General features: G+C 46.4%; 1 protein-coding gene across 3 annotated transcripts; it reads right to left on the bottom strand.

The window, feature by feature from the left end:
* On the bottom strand, positions 1-25,178 carry Zmat3 (zinc finger matrin-type 3). Of its 3 annotated transcripts, none has more exons than XM_032898548.1 (6): positions 24,979-25,178; positions 20,670-21,000; positions 5,153-5,272; positions 3,298-3,464; positions 3,081-3,181; positions 1-1,135 (listed from the first exon to the last, which is right to left on the bottom strand). In XM_032898548.1, exons 2-6 carry the CDS (start codon positions 20,937-20,939, stop codon positions 924-926), a joined length of 870 nt encoding a protein of 289 aa, XP_032754439.1. In that variant the 5' UTR covers positions 20,940-21,000; positions 24,979-25,178; the 3' UTR covers positions 1-923. The 3 variants fall into 3 exon arrangements, with proteins under 3 accessions (XP_032754439.1, XP_032754436.1, XP_032754438.1); XM_032898545.1 differs by having other exon boundaries at positions 1-1,139; positions 3,082-3,181; XM_032898547.1 differs by lacking the exon at positions 24,979-25,178 and adding an exon at positions 24,641-24,972 and having other exon boundaries at positions 1-1,139; positions 3,082-3,181.
* Positions 25,179-25,623: the final 445 nt, after the last annotated feature.

Below are 25,623 nucleotides of genomic sequence, written 5' to 3'. Positions count from 1 at the left end.
CAGCAGACAGGTATTTTCCAGGCACACCCATGTCAGGGCAGTGTCAGGACGCAATCGTCAAAAAGCCATGGAATGACTGTCCCAGGAGTTCACACAATCATCAGTGAAAATAGAATTCCAAATTGAAATCTCAAACACATCTTTGCATTTCCTTGAATCATCTGAAAATATATTTTCTAAAAGAATATCCATCTTCAACTCATTAGTCAAATCTGGGTCTCCGAAACTGCCGGCACACCTGGGCCAAGAGAATGGGGTGAGCGGAGAAGCTGATCTAAGTACGAGAGGAGATAGGATTACATGTGTGCAGTTCACAGCTGGAGATGACGTTACATGTCCACAAGAACATAGTATTCTGGACGTATATGAATTCAAGAAAACCTATGTGTCCATTATGGAGGGAGAGTTATGCCACAGAGAACCAGGGGCTGCTGAGAGACCCATGCACACACCATGACAGCACATCTTACCAACACCACACTGGAGTAATGGTTCCCAGGAGCATCCGGAAACGGGAATCTCCGTTTACCTGTCTCCTCTATAATCAGAAGAACTCAAGTCAATTCGTCTAATGTGCGTAAAACTTAAACTGCAAAAGTGGGTGCCATCCTTAAATATTCATGGCTCTAAATGGTCAGGCTACTACTGCTTAACCAGAACTTGGCCAAGATAAGAAGTTACACCTGAGGGGGCAGGAAGCTCACACACCACTGTGAGTTGTTTAACACAGCTGGCCCAAAAGAGCATCGTCGTGACTTATAAGAAACACTTCCCTCGCCCACGCCGACCTGGCGGCTCATGGCACCACTGCAGGTTACTCGCACTAAGCAGAGGAATGAGGAATGTAGGCATGGAGGACCACAAAGCAAGGCAGGTCGACAGAAGGCAAACAGGCAGGACAGGCTTCTCTGTGAGGACGGCCGTCACTGAACGTAGCCCAGGTTCTCCATCTCGCTCCTGTACCGCTGCTCGGACACCTTGCTTTTGTGCTGCTTGCTCTCTAGATGCTGCCGGAACTCCACCTCTTCCCCAGCTCCGACGTTACACATGGAGCAGTAAAACTGGCCACTTGGAGTAACGCACATGGCGAGATCTCGCGGGATCCTCTGCCGAGAACGGGCGTTGAAGTAAGGACCTGCGGACGCGAGAGACAGCGTGAGGGTCAAGGGAGGGGAGGGGTGGGGCTTGAGTTCGGGTCTCCAGCACCCACATAAAAGCATCATGGCCTGGGCTTGTAACCACAGTGCAGAAGGCAGAGACAGGTGGATCCTGGGGACTTGCTGGCCAGCTAGCCTAGCCAATCAGTAAGCTGTAAGTAAGTTCAGGGAGTGAACCGGTCTTAAAATGTACGGTGGAGAGCAATAGAGAAAGACACCCCAAAAATTAAACCTCTAGCCTGTACACACTCACCACACACACACACACACGCACACACACACACACTTGCGCAAATCCTCAGAATGTCCATTTAGTAAAAATACTCCACCAGTCCTCATTGTGATCTGTAACTCTAAATTCAAATTCTGACTCTTAACTTTAAATGAAGGAGGGGTGAATGAATTTTTTTCTTTAGTTACATGTACACAAAAGTTCAATTATAAATATAAACATGATTTTCCAACTAGTGCCAGGGCACTAACTATAGAGCCAAGCCTGTGGTTCTAAATGCTCACGGCTCTTAAAAATGTTTAAAGACTAGCCACTCCTGAAACACATGCAGCAGAGGATGGCCTCATCAGGTATCAGCTTGAGGGGAGGCATGTGGTCCTGTGGAGGCTTGACGCTCCAGAGGAGGGGGTGATAGAGAAGTGAGGTGTGGGTGGATAGTAGAGCATCCTCTTAGAGACAATGGGGATGGGGTGGGGAATTCATGGAGGGGAGACCAAGAAGGTGGATAACATTTGAAATGTAAACATAAAATGGTTAATAATAAAAAAGAAAAAGAAAAAGAAAAAAATAAGAAAATAAAACGACTGTAGCCAAGCATGGTGGCTTGTGCCTGAAGCAAAGGACTGTGACAAATCTGAAGCCAGAGTGAGGACCAGGGTAAACCCATGGCTCCAGCCCCATCTCTGTTTGGATTGCTCTACTCAAAGAAGCTGATCTGTGTCATCCCCATCCTAAAATATACTTTCCTTGACATTAACACGGCTAGGAGATGTTCCTTCATCTCGGCTAGCTTATTAAAAACAGACCGGCCATCTTTGTCTTTCAGTAGACTTTGGCCATAACTAGTAATAGGCTAAGATCACATCTATCAGACCAAAGGCTTTTCTGACTTTCTGTATCTTGTTATTTAGCTGTCTTTTGTTATTCAGTGAAATCTGGTTTTTGTTGTTGTTGTTGTTGTTGTTGTTTTCCTGCTTGTACAAACAGCCCCTGCTGGCGTGCATGGCACAGGAGGGCTGTGGTAGCCAGGACTCCAATAAGCAGAGAACACTCCCATATGAATGCACACATCACAAGAACTCCCTAGAGAACTCTCATTTATTATCTGTTTAAAGGTCACACTGAACGTGGTGTGACTTAAAAGCAGGAAGCATGAGTGTGCATACGTGCCTGCACCCGTGTCCAGTTTCTCCCTTAATAACTCCCTACCTTCTATTTCGAGCCAGAGTCTCAGAGTTGAGTCTGAACCTGGAGCTTGCTGACTTAGCTGCGCGGTTAGGCCAGTGAGCTCCAGGGACCTTCCATCTCCACCTGAGGTAAGAGGTGTTGTGAACTGCTGCACCTGGCTTTTTCCACTTCAGACTGGACTCAAACTCAGGTCCTCATGGTTGCGTGCCTGCACCATCTTCCCAGCCCCCAAGGGGGTCCATTTTCTAACGGGCCTTACATATCTCATCTGATAACTATTTTTAAGAAGGACGTAAAAGAGACTCTAAAACACTAAATCCAAGATAAATAGTCTACTGAATAGGAAATAGAGAATACCAGAAAGAAACAGCAGGCTGAAACAGCTAGAAGAGCAGGAAAACAATCACTCAGGAAAACAATCACTAACCTAATTCGTTAGGCCCACCTACTGCTACCGTTTGCAGACACGCGTGGGCTTTGTACACCCGGGACACACAGGCTACCTGAATTGCTCTGGACTGTATACATATTCCTCCTGGTGGTCACCATCTTAAATTCACTCCCTTCTTTCCGGGTCCGCCGTTGCCCCGCCTCTGCGGAGTCCCTGGTGAAAGGAATTTGAAATGAGTGAGCCAGCGGAACAGAGCTCCCTTTCAGCTCTCCTCTGCCGCAGTTGCTCTCACATAACAATCTGTCCTCAGAGGCAATGGCAATACCTACGAGAATGAGTGGCTCTGAGCTTCGGCCAGACGAAGTCTCTTGGCGTGGTTCTTCCCCTGGTAGTGCGCCTGTGCCACCGCGGGGGAGCTGAAGGAGGCGTCACACAGCTTACAGTAGTCATTCTCTGTGGCCAGGATCACCCTGCCCCCTGGCTTGCAGGAGCCCACCTGCCAGCAAAGACACAGAAGCAGAGAGTGACACCTCCTCTCTCCTCCAAGATCCTTCGGAGCCCTGAGACGTGAGGCACTGAATAAGAAAGTAAACCCAGGGAAAGATAAACTGGAAGCCCTAACTTAGTGTCCATTGGGGAAAAAAATGTGGTTTTGAAGTGTGGACATTAAGGGTAGGAGGCAAGTAAAGAAGTCTACTCAAAATCCACCAATAAACAATGAGCACCTACTGTGTGCTGAGCAGTCCACCTTACTGAGCACCTACTGTGCGCTGAGCAGTCCACCTTACTGAGCACCTACTGTGCACTGAGCAGTCCACCTTACTGAGCACCTACTGTGGGCTGAGCAGTCCACCTTATTGAGCACCAACTGTGAACTGAGCAGCCCACCTAGACTCAAAGCTGAAGTTTTGAAAGTTCTGGACCTTCAACCTCTCCAAACCACCTGTGCCTATACAGCCAGGGAAAGCTCGCCTTGCTCAGCAGGAAACCAAACACAAGATACTAAACTGCACTGGGCTAGCAAAAAGTTACAAAGTAAACTTTGGATGGAAGAGAGTATATGGTTAAGTTTGTAGAAACCATACCTTATCTAGGAAAACTGGGGGGGGAGGGGGACAAGCTAGCATTGTATGACCTGGAAGAGAAGATTCTCCAGGGGCATCTTCACATTTCAGAGTTTGTGCTAAACAAGCAAAGTAGCCTGTGCTATTTTCCCAAGAGGAAAGGGTCAGCCACTTGACTGGTAATATACAAACCACTCGGCTGGAGGCGCCTCTGCTACTACTTTTAATATCTCATTTCCCGTAAGTCTGAGGAGGAGACCCAGCAGGGGAACCTATTTGAGGGAGAAAACACTCCAGAAAGTAACATACCTTGGTGGTTAGGAATATCAGGCTTGGGTGAAACAAAAATTTGCTTTGCAACATTTCAAAATGTACAACATCATGGAAAGTTCCTTAGCTTGCCCAGGCTTCTAATGAAGCCCCCAAGAGGTTCGTGCTGCCAGCCCATGAACCACGCTCTGAATAATAAGGCCAACACTTCCAAGTAATGGCAAATACTAAATGAAGTCAGGGTCCAGGACTAGAATGAAGCCAATTAGAAACTTACCTAGTGTGCGGGATTTAAGCCAGCATCAAAGCAATCAAGAGAAATAATATTTCAACGGAATTTTATTTTTAGATTTATTTTACTTCACGCATGTGAGTTTTTTTGTCTACGTGTATACATGTGTAACACATGGACCTGGAGCCCTCAGAAATCAGAAGAACTTCCTCTAGAACTGGAGTTATAGATGATTGTGAGACCACCTTGGGGATGCTTGGAACAAAACCCAGGACTCACAAGAGCAGTAAATGCTCTTAACCACTGAGCCATTTCTCTAGACCTTAGATGTTTTTAGTTGTTGTTGTTGTTGTTGTTGTTGTTGTTGTTGTTGTTTTCACAGCACAGCCTAGACACTGCGTGGCCACTGAACCCAAATCTGAAGCCACAGAACAATAGACATGACAATACTGTTCCACGATCCCACACATCACTGCCAAATCCAGTGAGAGACCCAAGGCTCGAACTTTCCGGCAGACACAGTTAGGAGTACCGAGAACCTTTCAGGGCGTGCCCAGCCTGACCCTGACACAGGCACAGGCAACTGTACCCATGACCATGTGTATAGGACAGCCTCACCTGGGGAGGGACAGGGACGAGGGGTGTGGCTACAGGCTCCGCCACGCTGCTCATCCTGGCTGGAGGAGGGCAGCTGTTAGCTGCATAATAATTTCGCAGTTTCTTGCCATGGTTTTTACCCTAGAGGTAAACACAAAGCAGACAATCACAACAGGGACGCTTCGTCAGATGGCGACCACCCATGCACCCCACCCCCACCCCGGCAGCACTATCTTTGATGTGCACCCAGGGCAACAGACCACTGGCCGGCTCTGGATCCATCTTAAAGAACAAGAGTCCATGGCTTGCTCTGTGTTCCCTTGCTGTGGTAAACGTCATGACCAAAAGCAACTTGGTAGAGGAAATGGTTTAGGTTAGCTTACACGTCCAGGTCACTAAGTCAGAGCACAAACTTAGGCAGGGCCGGACAGAACTCAAGCAGTAACCATGGATGAACACTGCTTCCCAGCTTCCTCCCTGGCTCATGCTCAGCGGGCTTCCTTAGACAGCCCAGACCCACCCTAGGTTAAGATGGTGACACCCGCTGTGGCCTGGACCCTCTGACATCAACTATTAATCAAGACAACCTCTCACACACATGGTCAAGACCAACCCGACTGAAGCGATCGTTCAACTGAGGTCCCCTCTTCCCAAGGGGTTGTGTCAGTAATAACTAACCAAGGGCAGGGTCTATCATTTGGTTCTAAGAGAACCACTGTATTTTATCTGGAGCAGGTAACAGAATGCAGCCAAAAGAAATTAATTTCCTCTAAGTGTCTAGAGAAGATTCGCACGCCCCAGTGCTGTGTCCTGTCTAAAGCTTATCACCACTGCTTCAACAGGAATCTCAAGATGCTCTGATCTAAATGGCTTCCGAATCAAGTAATGAGATGGCTAATCCAATCACTTTTACAAACACAGCCCTTACATTGAGTCACTTCATGCAGAGGTCAATGTGCACGAGCCTCCGTTCATCCGCTGCCCACAGAAACCCTGTAACAATCTGCTGATATCCACCGACCATGTCTCCCTCACAGTGGAGGAACTGCTGTGGGGGTGGGTGCACACCTTCAGAAGGGAACATTAGCAGAGCCAGGACTTTAAACCTTTTCAGCGCAGTCCTTATCACACATCTTGGTGGCTTGGGGCAACATTACGGACTTCTCCCAAGTCAGAGTGGCCTTTCTCACCAAGTCTTAAGTTATAAATCACAGGAATATATCCCTTAAGCTAACAGATAAATACAAACTGGTGGGAAGAATCAGAAGCACTCTGGCGGGACTGCAGAGATGACCTGGAAGTTAAGAATTTCCCACCACCGTAGAGGACCGGGGTGCAGTTCCCAGCACCCACATCAGGCGCTCACAGGCACCTGTAACTGCAATTCTAGGAGGTCGATGCCTTCTTCCAGCCTCTGTACACTCCTAAATACACACGCCGCAAATAAATACACTCATGAAGGTGTACGTACTCAATGAATAACTACATCACCTTTAAAAGTACTCTGAATACAGGTAAAACAGTTCATTGCTTTGAAACCATGTTGTAAAAGTAAAGCCTACACTTACCATCTACTACCTATGAGAGTCAAGCTTCTGGCCCCTCTGTGACTTATCTTACGTGAGCTCTGAGCAACACCACTGACCGTCCCTCAGTCCTTCTCAGAACATCTGTCTTCCGTGGCTTCCTCTCACCTCTTCCCATCTCTCTTCCCCCGTCAGACCTTAAGTTCTACAGTGTCCGAGGCCCACCCTGGCCTTCCTCTCCATCTGTGCTCCAACTCTACTTCTTACAGACAGTGAATAAATGGTGGCAGAGGGTTGTGGCTGTGCATTCCTTTTATCCCACCCAGCACTGAGGAGGCAGAGGCAGGTGGAGCTCTAGGAGTTCAAGGCCAGCCTAGTCTCCGTAGGGAGTTCCAAGCCAGCCAAGGCTATATAGTGAGAGTCTATACCAAATAAACAAATAAACAACAGACATGGTAGTACACACCTGTAGTTCCAGCTAGTGGGGAGGCTGAGGAAGGAGGTTCACACAGGTTCAAGGCCTGCCTGAGTGACTAAGTCTCGGAACACAGTACAAGAACACAGTACTGTGAGGGGAGTTCTGCGTGCTTGTGAGAAATCTCTAAAAACCAAAGCACAGTCCTGTGACCTCAGTGTCTTTAACAAACACAAGACCGTTCGTTCCCACAGTGTTTTCATGCTCCTCCAGGTGCATGTGCCAGACAGGAGTGGGTCTACCTCAGCTTATTCACGTGCCTCTATGGAAAAACATGTTCACCATGTTGGCTGTCCTCAGGATTCACTTTACTCAGGTGACTCTCAACCCTCAGAGTGTAAACTGTCTGATGCTCTGAATAAAGTTGGCTACTGCGCAGACTGCAGTCTACCTCATCTTTAGGCCCCACTGTCCCAGGCCACCAACAAGAGCAGCGAACGCAGGACTATCTGAAAATTAAGACTTGAGAAGGGGTGAGAGACACAGCTCAGTGACTGAACACATGGCTCCCATGAGCCCTGGTCCCATGCCCAGCACCACCCCTTCCCACACTCTTTGGCAAGCCCCACTGTAATTAATAGTCACTGCGGAGGAGAAACATCACTAACTAAGCAAAAGTGCGATGAGAAATAAAAACACACGTGCGGTCTCAAAATATCTGTCCATATGATCCTTACTCAACGGGGAAACGGCATCTTTTCCAAGGAGATCCTAGTAGACACCACCTTAATTGCGAGATAATTAGCACCATGGAAGCACCCTGAGTCACGCAGCAGAAAGGACACGGTGTCACGTCTGTAGTACTCTTGCCAAAACCCACATAGCCTAAACCGGGCAAAATCTGCAACACTCAACAAAACCATTCTTCAAAAACTGTAAGTTCATTAAAGGAGGCAAAGATGAGGAGGAGGAGGTGGAGGAATGGCCTGTCTAAGTTAAAGGAAACATTAAAACACCAGAGGCAAAAGGGGCTCTCCGTAGACAGCGGTGAAATGACTACAGTCTGCAAAGTTCAGAGGTCGTGCAGTTTTCATCCATGTCGGTGCTGTGGCGGGCTTGGGGTGAGTTTATTGTTGCTTCTGTTTTTGAAACAGGGTCTAGGCAGCTCAGGCTGGCCTAGAACCCTCTGTGAAGCCAAACAGAACACCTGACCATCCTGCCATCCTCCCACCACCTCCCAAGGGCTTGTCTGCATGCCAATCGCCCAGCTCAGGATCTGTGCCTGAGAACTGATCATTGTACTTCTATGTAGACATCCACACTTGGGAAACTGGATGAAGCTCAAGTCTAAGACCATTCGAACTAGAAGCAGTGATCAAGTTTTCCAAATCCTTAAGAAAATACCAAAACAGGAAATAACCATCCACATGCAGAGTCCATGGTACCCGGGGACCATCCTCAGTTGTCAAAAACCACTGTCCTCAAAAGCAAAAGCATGATGTATTTCTAATACTGCACATCAGGCAGGTTGTAAGACTACAAAATAAATACTCAAGTTCATGACTTCAAATAAGCTCCGATCCATAATTCTTCCTGTCTGAGAGAAATGCAGGGATGGAAATGGAGAGGAGCCTGAGGAAAAGAAGGTCCAGGAACAGGCCCAAAGTGGGATCCAGCTCAAGGGGAGGCCCCAAGACCTGACACCATTACTAAAGCTATGGGGCATTCACAAAAAGGGACCCATCATGACTGCCCTCCAAAAGACCCAACAAGTAACTGAAAGACTCAGGTGCAGATGTGTGCATTCAACCAATGCACAGAAGCTGCTGACCCCTCCGGGTGAATTAGGGAAAAGCTGGAGGAAGCTGAGGAGCAGGGTGACCCTGTAGGAGGACCAGCAGTCTCAATTAACCTGGACCCCTGAGATCCCTTAGACACTGGATCACCAACCAGGCAGCATCCACCAGCTGAGATGAGGCCTCCAACACATATACAGCAGGGGACTCCCGGGTCTGGGTTCAGTCAGAGAAGATGCAGCTACCCCTCAAGAGACTGGAGGCCCTAAGAAGTTTAGAGGTCTGATAGGGTAGGTGGTGTGGGGATATCCTGGTAGAAGGGGGCAGGGGGAGGGGGAGAATGGGATGTGGAACCCTCAGGGGGTGGGCCAGGAGGGGAATAAAATCTGGAGTGTAAAAATAAATAAATAAATAAACAAATAAGTAAATAAATAAATTTTTAATTGAATTCCTATTTAAAAAGGATGCTCTGAAAAGAATAAGAAATCAAGAGCCTTGCTGCTTAAAGAATGGCTATCAAATTAAAAAAGAAAAAAAATAGAAGCTGGGTGTGGTGACACACACTTTTAATCTCAGCCCTTGGGAGGCAGAGGCAAATGATCTTTGTGATATAAGGCCAGCCTGGTCTATAGAGTGAGTTCCAGGATAACTACGGCTAAATAAAGATTGAGACCCTGTATCAAAAACCAGAAAACAGGGCTGGAGAGATGGCTCAGTGGTTAAGAGCACTGACTGCTCTTCCAGAGGTCCTGAGTTCAATTCCCAGCAACAACATGGTGGCTCACAACCATCTGTCATGGGGTCTGATGCCCTCTTCTGGTGTGTCTGAAGATAACAAAAGTGTGCTCACATACATAAAATAAATAAATCTTCAAAAAAAACAAGTAAAAAGATAAATAAAATTAACACAGTATTTCAAATCAAGGCTACTTCTAAAATTAAAACTAAATGAACTAATAATTAGAAGGGAGGAGACAGAAGCCCACCCCAGCCCCTTGGAATGGGCAATGCAGAGTCCACGCTCACCCCTCAGGACAGGCAGCGCAGCGCCCTCCCTTACCCCTCAGTTTCACTTCTGGTGTCACACTGTATAACACAGAAAACTCTGGAAATAAAGATGCACACATTTTGGCCAGGCATGGTGTCACACACCTTTAATACCAGCACTCAGGAGGCAGAGGCAGGTGGATCTCTGAGAGTTCAAAGTCAGCCTGGTCTATAAATCAAGTTCCAGGACAGCTAGGGTTGTTACAGAGAATCCCTATCTCAAAATCAAACAAACAAAAACAAAAAAAGGAAAGAAAAGGAAAAAAAAAGACTCACAATTCACACATTTTAAAAACGCTCGTAATTCGTCTGCCTGGGTATGACCCACCCTTTCTTCTGGTTTACCTGAGTTCACTAAACCTGCTACCACCTCAGTCCTCAGTCACCAACCAGGAGATAGATGTCGTCGTATCACAACACCTGTGTGCCAGGAACCACCACTTTCTGTAAGTGCTACAATGCTGGCGTCCATACACAACAAAGAGAAACTAGCAGGCACTCCCTTGAAGTGAAAAAGTTCTCAACTTAGTAAAGGAAAGATAATATGCTGAGGTGCCTCATGTCTACACTGAGGACAGACTGATCCATGAATTGTGATGGATGGAAAGTCCATGTTGGGCCATGGCCACCCTCAGACCACACATGTCACAGCCATGTGCACGAGTGCCCAGTTAAACTTGTGAATGCACGTGTAGGAAAGCATGACACGTATGGGAGTGGTACCATCCAGAGTGTCAGGCGACCTCTGGAGGAGGGTCACAGAATGACAGACAGCCCCAGGGACAGGAAGATTACTATATAAAAACAGCAGTCAAAGCTCCAAAACCACATATATCATCACATCGCTATATTTCAATAAGCTGGGCAGAAGCAAGAAGAAACTTAGTCAAGGGATAGGGATTATAAGGTTTCCAGATTGGGGGTGGGGGGCACCGAGGATATTGTTTTTAAAAAAGTTTTAACCATCTCCAGAGCTTAGATAATGGATGAGAGCAGCCGGAAAGTAATCTACTGTGTGCTGACCAGAACAAATTTTAAAGACCCAGACCCAGACATATCCATCAGTATGAAATTTCAGGCTCAAAGAATAAAAGAAGAGCCTTAAAACCTTACAGGGAAGGAAATGGAGGGAGAGAAAATTAAAGCAGGTTGCCTACAAAGAAATAAAGCCAGGGGTTGGGGATTTAGCTCAGTGGTAGAGCGCTTGCCTAGGAAGCTCAAGACCCTGGGTTCGATCCCCAGCCCCGAAAAAAAAAAAAAAAAAAAAAGAAATAAAGCCCAGAGGCTTATTTCTCTTCCACATTAGACAAGTCTAAACCATGAAGAACGGTTTTTAATTCTACCTAGAACTATATGTTTCTAGTACAGCACAATGCAGATGATACTTTTTTAAATGAAAGAGCTGAGAAATGTTTACTTCACATTATTTAAAAGTGAGGTTTGGTTGGGGATTTAGCTCAGTGGTAGAGCGCTTGCCTAGCAAGCGCAAGGCCCTGGGTTCGGTCCTCAGCTCTGAAGGGAAAAAAAAAAAAGTGAGGTTTGCTGGTGTCTTGGTTAGGGTTTCTACTGCTGTGGTAAAACACCAAGAGAAAGCAAACCGAAAGAAGGAAGCATTTACCTCAACTCACAGCTAATAGTCCATGCCTGCGGAAGCCACAGAAGTGAAACCCAGCCATGGACGGATGCTGCCTGCTGGCTCCCTCCCTGTGACTTGCTCAGCCTGCTTTCTTATACCATGCAAGACCAGCTGTCCAGGTGCGGCACTGTACCCAGTGGGCTGAGCCCTTGCACGTCAATCATGAATCAAGAAAATGCCCCCTCCCACACACTTGATCCCAGGCAATTATAGAGGCACTTTCTCAATTGAGCCCAAATGAGTCTAGCATGGGATGATGTGGTAGAAGTCTGTGGGGGAGGGGTGGCACTATCATAACCATGATATAAGAGAAAGAAGGGAGAGAAGAGCAACTAAAATTCCAGGAGGTAGGAAAGGCCACGCAGGAGTCGTGATCTGATGTGAAACAACTCACACAGATCTAAAGAAGGAATGAGTGGGCTTCAAGCAGTGGAACTATGAACAACAAGACACTGAAGGGGTAACATGGGGAGGAAAGAGGATGGTAATGGCTTTCTTTAGGGCATGAGTCGTCTCTGTTCTCAAGAAACCCAATAGAAAGCCAAGGAAAAGCAACACAACTTCAAGCTTATCGTCCACGTAAGGAACAAAATAAAGAGAGCATGATATTAAGCGGGTTTAATGTCATCCACGTGAACATCTGAATATGGGGGATCACAACCCCGAGTGTAACTAGAAGGAAAGAACTTGGCCGGAACGTTGTTCCTCTCCTCCTGAGGAAGCAAAGGCCCAATGTCGGTCTTCAGCAACCAGAAGCAGCCTGTAGACAGAGTGCAGAACTGTAAAACCACAGCAAGTCCAAGCTGAGCGCTAGAATGCAGACAGAAGAAAAGACACACATGGCAGATGCCAGCAAGCAGCCACTGTATCGTCATGAGTTCTTTGTTCCACAGACAGTACTTGGTGTGAAGAGATAATTTCTTAAATAGTTTAAGAGGGAAAAATGCTACCAGTATCAAATGTCACCAAGAAAAGACACACATGGCAGATGCCAGCAAGCAGCCACTGTATCGTCATGAGTTCTTTGTTCCACAGACAGTACTTGGTGTGAAAAGATAATTTCTTAAATAGTTTAAGAGGGAAAAATGCTACCAGTATCAAATGTCACCAAGATGCAAAAGAGACTCAGTTAGATTTGGCCTACCAGGTCATTGGTGACCCAAAGAGGACCAGAGAACATGGCAGATAGGATCTGACAGCAGAGAATGGGAAGGAGTACCATCCCAGACCCCCACAATAACAAGGGGTCTAGCGAGTCGTACGGTCTTGAATAACATCAATAAAGTTCACTGTATTCTTCCCCAAAATTATTTCTGACCTTTAGGCAAGTCTTTGGGGCATTTTCTTGATTAACAACTGATATGGAAGGGCCCAGCCACTGGAGGCAGTGCCAAAACAGGGCAGTTTGTCCTGGGTTAAATAAGAAAGCACACTGAGCAATCCATGAGGAAGAAGCCAATAAGGAACATTCTTCCACAGCCTCTGTGTCAGTTCCTGCCTTGCCTCCCCTCAGTGACAGAGTGTGACCTGAGAGTTGTTGAAATACCACCCTACAACTTATTTCTTGTTCATGGTGTTTTATCACAGCCATAGAAAGCTAACTAAGACAAAAACTGGTATCAGGAGTAGGGTCTTGCTGTGACAGACCTGAAGGACTTTATTGAGTATTCAGAACTTGGGAATATGAGTTTGAGCTCCTGTGGGAACTTAGAAGCTGGGTTCCGAGGATAGAAACCTGGCTTGTAAAGTTCAGGGGGAAGTTTGAGAGTCACAGTCTCTATAAGGATATTTATCATTTTGATTTAAGAATCTGTAGCTCCAGTCAGCTAAAGCTGAAGAATTTGGCTGTGATTAACAAGAGACCAGAACTACTAAAGTAAAACGTTTCCTTTGCTGAGACAATTGATACTGGTCAGCTGGGGCTGAAGAATCTGCCGTGATTAAGAAGAGAACGGCATTGTTGAGAGGAAAAGTCTTCTGGGGAGTGTTTCTCAGAGTCAGCCAACAGCTGTGGTCTAGAGGGGTTAAGGCTGTACCTTGTACTGGCAGCCTAACTTGGTAATGTGTCAGAGTTTCTCAAGGGGTACAGCTCCAGTGGAGATGCCAGTATCATGGGATGACCACTAACACCAGCAGCTGTGGAACAGAGCCTACCTGAACCTGTGGGACAAGCAGAGCCAGAGAGCTGGAGCTGCTCAAGCCCTCAGCAACCCAGAAGATCAGATCATGAGTCCCACATGTCAGACACTGAGCTTCCCACTGGTGGGATCTGGTGTTGCTCTGACTTGAATGTTAACCGTATCCTGGTTCTTTCTTTGTGAAGTAAGAAAATATTTAACTTTTTTCTTCCACTTGTAGAACCCACAGCTATGAAACACATTTTGGAAAATATTTAGATATTTTAGAGAGACTACGAACTTTTAAAGAGATGTTGAATTTTTAAAGCGAACTTGGACTTTTAAAATATTTTAAAAAAATTAGAGACTGCGGAACTTTTAAAATATTAAAAATTTTAGAGACTGCTGGATATTATATGCTGCATATATTATGAAATTAATATGTGATCATAGGGATGAATAAGAAAGGACAGGTTATGATTTAATAAATGATGTACTGTGACAAGTACATCCAAATGACAAGTGGCCAACTGTGCTGGTTGTTTTTGTGTCAACCTGACACCACTTTGGCAATCTGGGAAGACAGAATCTTAATTGAGAAAGTGCTTTCATAAGATTAATCTGTAGAGAAGTACTGTACTGGCTGGTTTTGTGTGTCAACTTGACACAAGCTGGAGTTATCACAGAGTAAGGAGCCTCAGTTGAGGAAATGCCTCCATGAGACCCAGCTGTAAGGCATTTTCTCAACCAGTGATCAAGAGGACCCATTGTGGGTGGTACCATCCCTGGGCTGGTACTCTTGTGTTCTATAAGAAAGCAAGCTGAGCAAGCTAGAGGAAGCAGGCCAGTAAGTAACATCCCTTCATGGCCTCCACATCAGCTCCTGCTTCCTGACCTGCTTAGGTTCCAGTCCTGATGTCCTTTGGTGATGAACAGCAATGTGGAAGTGTAAGCTGAATAAATCCTTTCCTCCCCAGCTTGCTTCTTGGTCATGATGTTTGTACAGGAATAGAAACCCTAAGATAAATATATAGTGGATTTTCTTGATTAGTGATTGACAGAAGGGCCCACACCACTGAGCGTGGTACTTCTGGTTGGCGGACAGTCCTGGGGTACGTAAGCTATAAGAAAGCAAACCAAGCAAGCCATGAGGTCCAAGCCAATAAACAGCATTCCTCCATGGTCTCTGTCTCCACTCCTGCCCTGATGTCCCGCAATGATGGAGGGTAACCTGGAGTTGAAATAAGCCTTCTCCCTCCCCCAACTTACTTTGGGTCCTGGTGTTTTATCACAGCAAAAGAAACATTAAATGCAAACATTCTAAATAACGGAAACCCATCTCAACCAATCATTGTTTACTAAGATGAATACTCAATCCTCACAATCCTGAAAGGGAAGATAATAGTCTGTGCTTTACAGACAGATACTGAAGAGGAAAAGGTTTTCTAATCTAAAGCAATGGAGTCGGATTCCAGCCCAGATCTGTATAGGTTCCAAAGTGCTTAGACTACCTACAAAAATGCAAAAACCCACCCAAACCTGAAGCACATTTTGACTTTTCCTGGTTCATGTGGGTAAGAAAATTTTGAAAATGTAAAATTTGCTGAGGACTGGAGAACTAGCTCAGCAGTCAAGAGTGCGTGCTCTCCCAGGGAGGTCCCCAGCGCTCACACAGTGGCTCACACTCACCCGTCCCAGGGGATCCCACATCCTCCTCTGACCTCGGTGGGCACCAGGCACACACTTGGGACACAGAATACATGCGACCAGAGCACGTATACACATGCCATAATAAAATTAAACTTTAATTAAAAAAAAATAAGCTGAGATTAGAAATGCTGACATGCATGCAAGCCTGGATAGGTGGTGTTAAACTGTGTCTAATTCAGTGGAACACCAGTAGATACCAACGGACTGCGGGCTGAGGAAGAATAGGAGATGAAGACCTTTTGTGGTCTAATTAGTCCAGGCCAAACTCTGAAAGTAGCAGAGGGGAGAGGAAAGCTAAGAGGAGGGACTAAGCACATAGGGAAAGTCACTGCTGTTTTAATCTAAACGGGAAAATGCAATCGCAGTGTGTGAACATTCCTGAGCATGCAGAAGCCAGCGGACACAAAGTGTCTTCCTCTACCGCTCTCTGCCTATTCATTTTCTTAAAAACTGTCTCTTGCTGTAGAGAGGATATCTTGTGTATTTTATGGATGCATCGCCTGTCAATTAAAAAGCCTATGGTCTATGGCTTCGGCAGGAAATGGAAGGTGGGACATCCGGGAGGTAGAAAGGATTCTGGGATAGAGCCAGGCACAGGAAGATCCCCCTGGGAAGATGTGAGGAGACAGAGGCAGGGTACCTGAGCACAGGAAACAAGCTACATGGCAGGATGTAGGTTAAAGTAATTGGGTTATCTATGTTATGATCCAGTCAGAGAAGAGACTAGCTATATAGCCACGGTATTTGTAAATATATTTTGAGTCTGAGTCTTACTTCTGAGAGCATGGGGCTGGGAGGAAGAACCAGGCCTAACATCTACATCTTACTAAACCTGGAACTTGCTTTTTCAGCTAGACTTGGTATCCTCCTGTCCCTGACTCCTCCATCCCCCTCTTTTGACCCCCAAGGGCTGCCAGGGATTATAACTGAGAGTAATACCCAACTTCCCTGGGATGGGAACTCTGAGTTTGCACAGCACTTTCCCCTGTGTACCATCTCCCCAGCCTGCACTCTGTTTAGTATGTTTGTTTTAGTGTGACTGCAGAGCACTGCACTTAGGACCAAAGGTCTAAAACAGCTTAGTTTCTCTCATCAACGTGGCTAATGTGACACACACTCGGACACCAAGCACAATCTATGTTTATAATGAGCTTCAGAAAAGTGCTTTGTGTGACTAGTTCTTTTTCACATGAATATGCAAATTAGCAGATAAGTTCCTAATTCTCAATGTGGACACTGAGTAAACTTTATTCATGTAATTTGCTTTGAGAAAAAAAAATGTGGCCGGCAAGAGGGCTCAGCAGATAAAGGCACTCGCCACCAAGTCTGATAACCTGAGCTTGACCCCATACACACATACATAAATGTAAACAAATTTTCTGTTACTTTCCTTCTCAAAGCCGCTCCTCCTCTGAGTGTTTATGCTGATGAGATCCCATTATATTTCTTCATGCCGGGTTCACACTAAACTGAGCATGCAGATAAATTTTAATAAAATGAAGACTCATTTTGCTTCCAAAATTTTGACTTATTCAGTTATAACCAAAGCCATAGTTTTAAAACTGAAAAAACTCATTAAAAACTAAATGGCTCAGCTGAGGCTGCTTCACAGCTAAATGACTAGGCTAAAATGCCTGGGGCGTAATCCATCAGTGACGGCCACCTATGTCGAGGAAGACAGACCCCTGTGAGGAACACAGAGAAGTCAGAAGAAATGAAGGTGAGGCGAGGGGAGTGGTTAAGGAGCAGACTCTACCGTATCCTGAGTACTGGAATGTGGTACAGTCGGTCACCAGTTAACAATGGCTGCTTACGACACTGAGCAATATGAAACTCCAAAGTCCATAACAGCAGCTCACTAAAGAGGGTCAGGTAATACAGAGGGTGAACTGTGCATCCACACAAGAACTATCCACTTAGCACATGACTGAGATAACAGATGTTTGTCCATGATAGCACCCTGAAATAACGATTACAAAGTGGGTTTTCCGTCTTGCAACAAAGCTTTACATTTGTAGACTCCTTTCCTCGTAAACCATTGGCTTTACCAGGCTGCACTTGCTGCCTCGGCCTGTCACTAGCACTAGGGAGAGCTGGCTCCCTGTGTTACCCTTGCCCTAATGGCTTTCCTTTATTAGCACTCACTTTGGCCTACTCACTTATGCATCTTTCAATCTGACATTTTTCTGATTGACGTGAACAGGGTCTCAAGGATGTTCTGGAGTTCCTGGATATTATGTAGCAAGAATGCCTTGAACCATACACCTACTGACTCTACCTCAAGTGCTAGAATCACAGGGGCCACCATTCCTGTCTCTGGGCTAACATTGCTACAGTTTCCTTCCATGATGGGTCACCTGTTCTTCTTGGTTCACATGATCATGCTCTGATTACTCTCTGATAACACTCTCAAGCTGCCGACTTCTCTTATAGAGATCCGAATCTCAGACACTGGAGAGAGGGCTCGGTCAATAAAGCATCTGTACACGAGCAGGAGGACCTGAGTTCAGAGCCCTAGGATACACACTTAGTTTCTGTCTCCTGGTTTTTGAGATGGAAATCTCACAAAGTAGCATTTGCTGGTCCAGAACTTGCTGGTATAGACCAGGCTAGCACTGAGGAGGCAGAGGCAGACAGACAGATCCCTAGAGCTCTTGTTGGCCCACCAGCCTAGCTAAATCACTCGGCTCTGAGTATGGTAAAAGACCCTATCTCAGAAAGCATGGTAAAGAATGGTTGAAGAAGACACCCAACATCAACCTCTGTCCTCCAAATATAGTCACACACATGTGTACCCGTACATAAGAATGTGCACAAACACATACACCATGCACTCTAAAGGCAGAGAGAAGGGAAGGAGAGAGGGAGAGAGGGAGGAAGAGAAGTGCACCTCAATAATTACCAGTACCTCTGGTCTTGCTCAAACCTTTGCTTCTAAGCTATCTTAGATATAAGCACTGTCACACCCAAACCTCTAATTTTTTTTAATTAGGTTCTACTTTCTTTGGGGGTGGGAGGGTGTGATACAGGGTCTCATGTAGCCCAGGCTGACCTCAAACTCAATCAGCAGCAGCTGTTTTCCTTGGCCTCCTACTCCCCTGCTCCCCACTCGCTCCACCCTCCACCCCTAGTCTTGAAAAACCAAAAAATAAAAAATAAAATCACGAATTACCTGATTTTCCCTAAAAGTAATAACTATGCAAAAGGCAAAAAGCAGGCTTATGCCCAAGAGAAGGGCTTCAAAGAGCTAAAAATCTTAACTATCTAACTCGTCCTTGATTTTTTGCAAAAGTGAGTAAAACCGAACATCTCACAAGAATAGATGCACAAGCAAGCTACATTCATGTCTGTAACAGATGCCACCTGAAGAGGCAAAAAGGAGCCAGTATCTGTCCTATGTCATGGGGAGGGATGAGAGGTGGGAAAAACATGGGGAAAAACACCTAAACCTCGATGGACCAAGGTTGTGCTGAGATCTGCTGCACTGTGGGGCAGACTGAATTCCACTCCGCTGACACGTGCGAACAAACCTGAGTCGGGCAGAGCCACAGAATTATTTCAAATGCAGGACCGACTGTTCAATTATCCATCTTTAGGGTCAAAGACAAAATTAAGTAAACAAAAACTTTAAAGTGGAGAAAAGTGTGAGGGGCTAACCAAGTCCTGAGTGAATGTGTACTCCTGACATGAACTCCGTCAGGCACTCAGAGCCCTAGGGACTCATGGGAATGGCATGGCCTTCCTCCTCCCCTAGACTTGAGCACTACTCTTGACAGGGTGTACAGAAAGAACCAAGAAATGACGCCCGCAGCCTAGGACTGCTCCCCTGTGGAGTCTCCCCCCTCAAGAGAAGCTAAACTGCCTTGTCCTTGCTCCTGCTGAGTTCCCTACCACTGCATTCTAATGCAATTCCAACAGAGACCACGGCCCACTGGATCCCTGCTTTCCTAAATGCTGTCTTTCCTTCCTTTTCTGTCACCTCAGTCAGGTCACTCTGAAAGTAGCAAAGGTCATAACAGAAAAGGATCGTTTCAGGCAAGAAGAAATGCTTTATAACAAACAGCTGACTCAAACCACCACAGTCCACTCCCTGACCCCCACAGGCTTGTTCAAACATATGAGTCTATGCGGGCCATACCTACAGCATAATACAAAATACACTTAGTCCCACTTCAAAAGTCCCAGAGTCTACAACAGTCTCAACAATGTTATACATCCCAAGTTCAAATCTCCTCTGAGATCCATGCAATTTCCTAATTGTAGTCCCCTTCAAAGTCAAAGTCAAAAAGCAGATCACATACTTCCAACATGGTTTGAATATGCTTGGCCCAAGGGAAGCGACACTATTAGGAGGTATGGCCTTGTTAGAGGAAGTGTGTCACTGTGGAGGTGGGGCTTTAAATTCTCCTAGATGCTCAAGTCTGGACACTGTGACAGTCTCCTCCTTGCTGCCTTTGGATCAAGGTGTAGAATTCTCAACTCCTCCAGCACCATGTTTTCCTGGATGCTGCCATGCTCCCACCTTGATGATAACGGACTGACCCTCTGAACCTGTAAGTCAGCCCCAATTAAATGTTGTCCTTATCAGAGTTGCCTTGGTCATGGTGCCTGTTCACAGCCATGGAAACCCTAACAAAGACAGGATCCAGCATTCTCTTCTGGCTTCTATGTCTGCCCACATGCACATGTGCAACACACATACATACACGCAAAAACACCTACATAAAAATAAAAGAAAAATTTGAAAACCAACCCCATACTCTTTCCTAGTTCCCCATTTATTCTTAGGCAATAATATCCTTTTTAGAATGGCCTTTTCCACACTCTACTCTACAGAGAGATAAAATGCTTTAAATCTTAATATTCCATATCAGATCACTCAGAATACTAAAAGAAACTAAGGTATGTTTATGACGAAGGTATTATTCTCTTTACAAAAAGTCACCTGTATTTGCCTCAGCTACCATAGGGCACATAGGAAGTCTTAAGTAAGAGTCACGTGGTGGGTAGCACTGAACACAACGCAAGTTGTACAAACGTTAGAACAATTTCACACTGAATGAATGTAGCACATTACACATTCTCCTCAGAGCTAGGGGCAGAACCCACTGTGTAGAACATGGTGCTCTATTCTCTAGCTCGTCTGAGTTTTCCACGCACAACTGGCCATATCTAGAGAGGCAACTTGGGGCCAGATGGTGCCCAAAATGTTCACCCCACTGATACCATCAAACCAATCGGCCCCCAAAATGCCCACCCTGATGACACCTGCTGTCCCTCCCATCTCTTACCTGATAGTGGGCCTGGGCTTGCTGAGCGGAGTTCAAGGTGACATTGCAGAGTTTGCAGAAGAGGGGCTTACACAGCTCCTCCAGGGCAGAATCTGGCTCCCCTCTCTTAGCTAAATCCTCTTCCCCTGCCAGAGGCAAGGATGCTTCCTGCCCAAAAGCCTTCTGTGGCGGGAGCTGCAAGGTCCCAGTGGACCTGGCAGCCACTGACATAGGAGGAGAGGTTGAGGGCCGGTTAGGTAAAGGAAGCCAGACCTGCTGCAAAAGAATCATCAGGCAGGAAAGCCACGAGCATAATCCAGTGGGTGACAGGGGATGGATGGAGTCTTCAAACCTAAAGCAACCAGGGAAGAAAATTAAAATGAGAGCTCAGCAATACGACACAGGCATGACACCAAACATTCTCCTCTCCAAACCACCTTTGGGGCATCCCTCCTCAATCTTAGCCTAGCAGACGCTCCCTGCCTGGTTATCCCCACTGACATAAGGCTTTGCCCTGAGAACAGCTTCGGAGGTTTGCCTTTATTTTGTGTGGCTCAGTTCCAAATGTCATCCCTCTGGCCATGAGCATTAATTAGCAGCACTGCATCCATGAGCAATTAAGTTGAAAAGTCACATGGCTGGAATTGGACATCGAAGGTCATCCAGACCCCTTCCTCTGGAGTGCCGAAACACTCTTGATGCTAATATTCATAACCCAAACAACAAACAAACAAGCAAACAAGAGAAAAGCCACCAGGTAAGAAACTCTTCCACCCAAAGGATGTCAAGCAGTAGAAGATTATCACCTCTAAGAAACTCCTTTTCTCTTTTATTTTTTTTCCTTTAGCTATTGTTGGTTTATTTTTACTTTATGCGTGTGTAGATGTGCACCACAAGCTCTTCCCACCTTTACACACATGTGTGCACCTAAGAGGCAAAGCAGCATTTTACCCAGCAGCCACCTTTTCTCTCGGCTTTTTTTAAGACACGGTCTCACATAGCCAGGAATGCCTCAAATCTGCTATGTTGCCAAGAAAGGCTATAAATCTTTTTTTTTTTTAATGTCTCAAAGTCCAAACTATTTTCTTATACTTTAAATTCTGTAATATTGCTAAATAAATAACAACAGGGCTTATGAGATTCTATAACATGTAAAGTATGTCTGACAACACATTCACTACCAACTTTATCTTCCGGCCTCAATCTCCCAGGTGCTACAATCATAGTCACACAGCCACACCCAACCACTAATCAGATATTTAAGGCATTTCTACGACTTGTTGAAAGGTGGGCGAAATCTAGAAAGAGGGCATTAAAATGTAACAGATGTAAATGAATTGATACTTCCAAGCAAGCAACAGTAGCTAAGTAACAGAGCCAGTGGTTCTGGAAGGCAAAGAGGACAGCAACAGCCTGTGGGCCTCAGATGGCACAGATGTGCTGTTTGGAAGACAGAGTTTTGTTTTGCTTTTGTCTTTAAGTTGAATTAGTTGTCAATATTTAAAAATCAAAAGCTTCCCAGAATCTAGAAATGAAAGGATAATCTGACAGCACCACACCCACCTCCTCCACCGTGCACAACCAGCTATTTGGTGCCAAGAGCACTGTACTCCATACCCAGGCCAGCCTTCTCCGAGACTCCTCAACCCTACTCGGAGCACTGACTTGGTGTGATGACTACTCCATCCAGCCTTAGACTGCAGCCCTTGCAAAATCAAAGTGTATTCTCGATTAGGAGGTAAATTACCTATTCGATATAGCATCCAGACTGAAAAATGGCCAACCAAGTGAAGAACCACACTATCCTAAACCCTACAGTGGTTATCATTTCAGTTGTCAATTTGGCAGGACATAGAAGTGCCTAGAAAAGGAGTCTCAGTGAGGAGTGGTGCAGGTTAGGTTGGGTGTTGCTGTGCCTATAAAGGATTTTCTTAAATAGGGTGAGGTGGGAAGACCCACCCTAAATGTGGGTAATACCCCTGTATGGGTCCTGAACTGCATCAAAAGGAGACAGAATTGAACACCAGCACTGCTCTCTTCCAACTGTAGACCTGGTGTGACTAGTTGCTTCAGGCTCCTGTTGCCTAGGCTGCCCCACCGTGATAGGAGTACCTTGAACTGTAAGACAAACCCTTTCTCCCAAAAGTTGCTTTTGCCAGGATATTTTATCATACCACCAAAAAAGAAACCAAGGCTTTCTCTACTGCTTCCCTCAGAATAGACCCACTATGTTCCACTCTCCCTACTTCTTTATCCCTGATTCCTCCTGCTCCCCAATCAAGTGGCATCTTTTAGTTCTGACTACTTAAGAAACACCCCACAGTAAACACCTGTCAAGTTTCTCCGATTCTAATTATCCAAATTAGGATCCTTATTTCAAAGTCTACACTTCCAGCCAGGTAGTGGTGGCACAGGCCTTTAATCCTAGCACTTGGGAGGTAGAGGCTGGCTGATCTCTAGGTTCAGGGCCAGCCTGGTCTACATAGTGAGTTCTAGGACAGCCAGGGCTATGTAGAGAGAGTGCCTCAAAACAAAACAAAAAAACCAACAACAACAACAACAAAGGCTACTACACTTCCCTCCTGTTAGGAGTATTGTTAAAACTCCTTTTCTTGGTCAATAGAATTCAGTGTCTTTAGCTGCTGGGGTTTCCTGTCTGTGATGAAGGTGTGTAGGCTAGGACACTAACACACTTACTAAAATGACTCAAGGAAGCTTTAAAAAGTAAAAGCACATTTGGTAAACACACAGTGAAGAGGAGCCACCGACTGGGAAGTCATTCAGTTAAGAGCAAGGTGGTTGGCTGTAGTATTTAACAATACTTCTCATTAATCAAAATAGCTAGAAAAGGATAATAATCAACCACCAGCATCTCTGGAAACGCAAAGAAAGGTGATACAGATTTGATACATTTAAACAGTAAGTTTCTCTGAAACAATATTATTTCCCCTAAGGCATCCAAAGAGTAAAGCCGCTTATGGATATTGGAGGCGGGGGTAACGAAACCACCTTTTTAAATAGTTTAACTACTTAGTTAAAACCAACCATGTCATTCTGACACTAACTTGTCAGCCAGATTCTCTGTTAGGTCATAGAAAAAGGACAGAGCAGGATAGCAAAACATCCGGATATAGAAAATCAGCAATATCCATAGAGAACCGAATCAGCCTGCTCCCAAGACATGCCTGGGCTTGTTTCTTACATGCTTACTCCCACCTGAGGAAACCCCAGCATGCGCTGCCCCCAGTAACACGAAGCAGTCGAGCAGAAGCAAGGCCCTCCTCCCAGCAGAGGCACAAAAGGCCATATTCCAGAGCAAAACACTGGCCAGGGTGAGGTGGGAGTGTTTACAGTGCAGGTATACCTATCAATATATCTTATTTTCATAATGTTCAAAGAAAGTATAGAGACCTCAAAAATACTGTTATATATAACAATCAACAGAAGGCTACCCCTCCCCCAAAAAGTCTATAGGCGACAATCACAACAGGTATTACATCTGGGGGGGGAAAACCTCTAAAATAAATAAAACCAAAGCTTCAGTGAATACACAAACTGAAATACAGAGATTCAAAAACATACTCGGATCTGTTCAAAGTACTGCATTAATTTAAGAGACTAATTTAGAAACTGATATAAAAATACTTCTCAGATCTTAAAATCCATCCGATTGGACGTATGCGATGGCATACACGAAGGATGCACAGAGCTTGATGTCCTAATTTGGAAGGGAGCTCAGAGACACTGAAGAAAATCACAGCTCCACCATGTACCGGTGTGAGGGAAATGAATGACCACAGCCCACGTTTCCATGGTTGGGCTGGGGCCTACTCCTCACCCGCTGTACTGCAAACAACAGCCCACCCCTTAGCAGAAACAGACCCAGGGCAAAGAAGAGAATCCAAGAACAGGTTCCTGGCGTCCGGGTAAAGTAGGGACAGCTACCCCTGGTTATTCCGGAGAAGAGAAGACAAGAAAAGAGAAAACCTTACTCAGAGGTCACCAAAACGTGGCAGGCAGAAAAACAGCCCTGGCAGGCTGTTTTACATCACAGAAGGAAGCTGAGAAGGGGAGGAGGCCGTGGCGACCCAGGCTCAGCATCTAGGACTCAAAGCTGCGCCCCTGCAGCATCGCCCCCGCGTGTGCCATCCCAGGGCTGGGCACGCTCACACGCACGCCGGTCCCGCGCGGATGCCGGCCGGGAGCACCGAGTCGCCGAGGCGGCTGTGCGAATGGCTACAGGATCGGGATCGGTGGCCCGCGGGACGCCGCGGGCAAGGCTGACACGCGCACACGGACGCAGCCGCGCGGACTCGAGGACCGCACTCACCGGAACCGGCAGGCCGCAGCCGCCCCGCCACTCCGCGCGCCGCCGCCCGCTCCACGACCACTTTCTGAGCTCACCGCCGCCGATCGGCCGCTCCGTTGCTGGAGATTGATTGTCAAAAGTCAGTGGGAGCGGAGCCACAGGGAAACAGCTGCAGGAAGTGACTGCGGAACCGGGAGACAGCGGTGGCAGAGGAGGAGGAGGAGGAGAAGGAGGAGGAGGCAGGCTCCCGGCGGCGCTACTGCGCATGTGCGTGGGTAGCCGGCTGCTCCCGCAGAACCCGGGCGCAGGGCAGGTGCGGGACGGCGGCGCGACAAGGTACACTACCCTGGCCCTGATGGCTCCTCGAAGCTGCCCCAGCCTAACCTGAAAGCGATGAGGGCAGAAGCCTGGCATAGCCTGGTAGGAGGGCGGAGGTTCTCCTCTAAGACCTGGAAGCTGCACTCCCTGCGCCTCCGCCCAGAGACAGGGAAGCAGCCCGCCAAGGCCTCAAAAGGGTGCACAGCCCGCTCACCCGCAAGACCGCAGAACCGCAGAAGCCCCCGGGATACCTTCCAGAGAGGCGCTGGGATGGGTTGCAGCCCTACGATTGCGCCGGCTTGTACCTTCTGCATGTGAATACTTGTATAGTGGCTGGGATTTTCTCCT

Source organism: Rattus rattus, chromosome 3 (assembly GCF_011064425.1).
Source record: "Rattus rattus isolate New Zealand chromosome 3, Rrattus_CSIRO_v1, whole genome shotgun sequence".
In the NCBI taxonomy this organism is placed as follows: Eukaryota; Metazoa; Chordata; class Mammalia; order Rodentia; family Muridae; genus Rattus; species Rattus rattus.
This window is presented reverse-complemented; position numbering and strand designations above follow the sequence as displayed.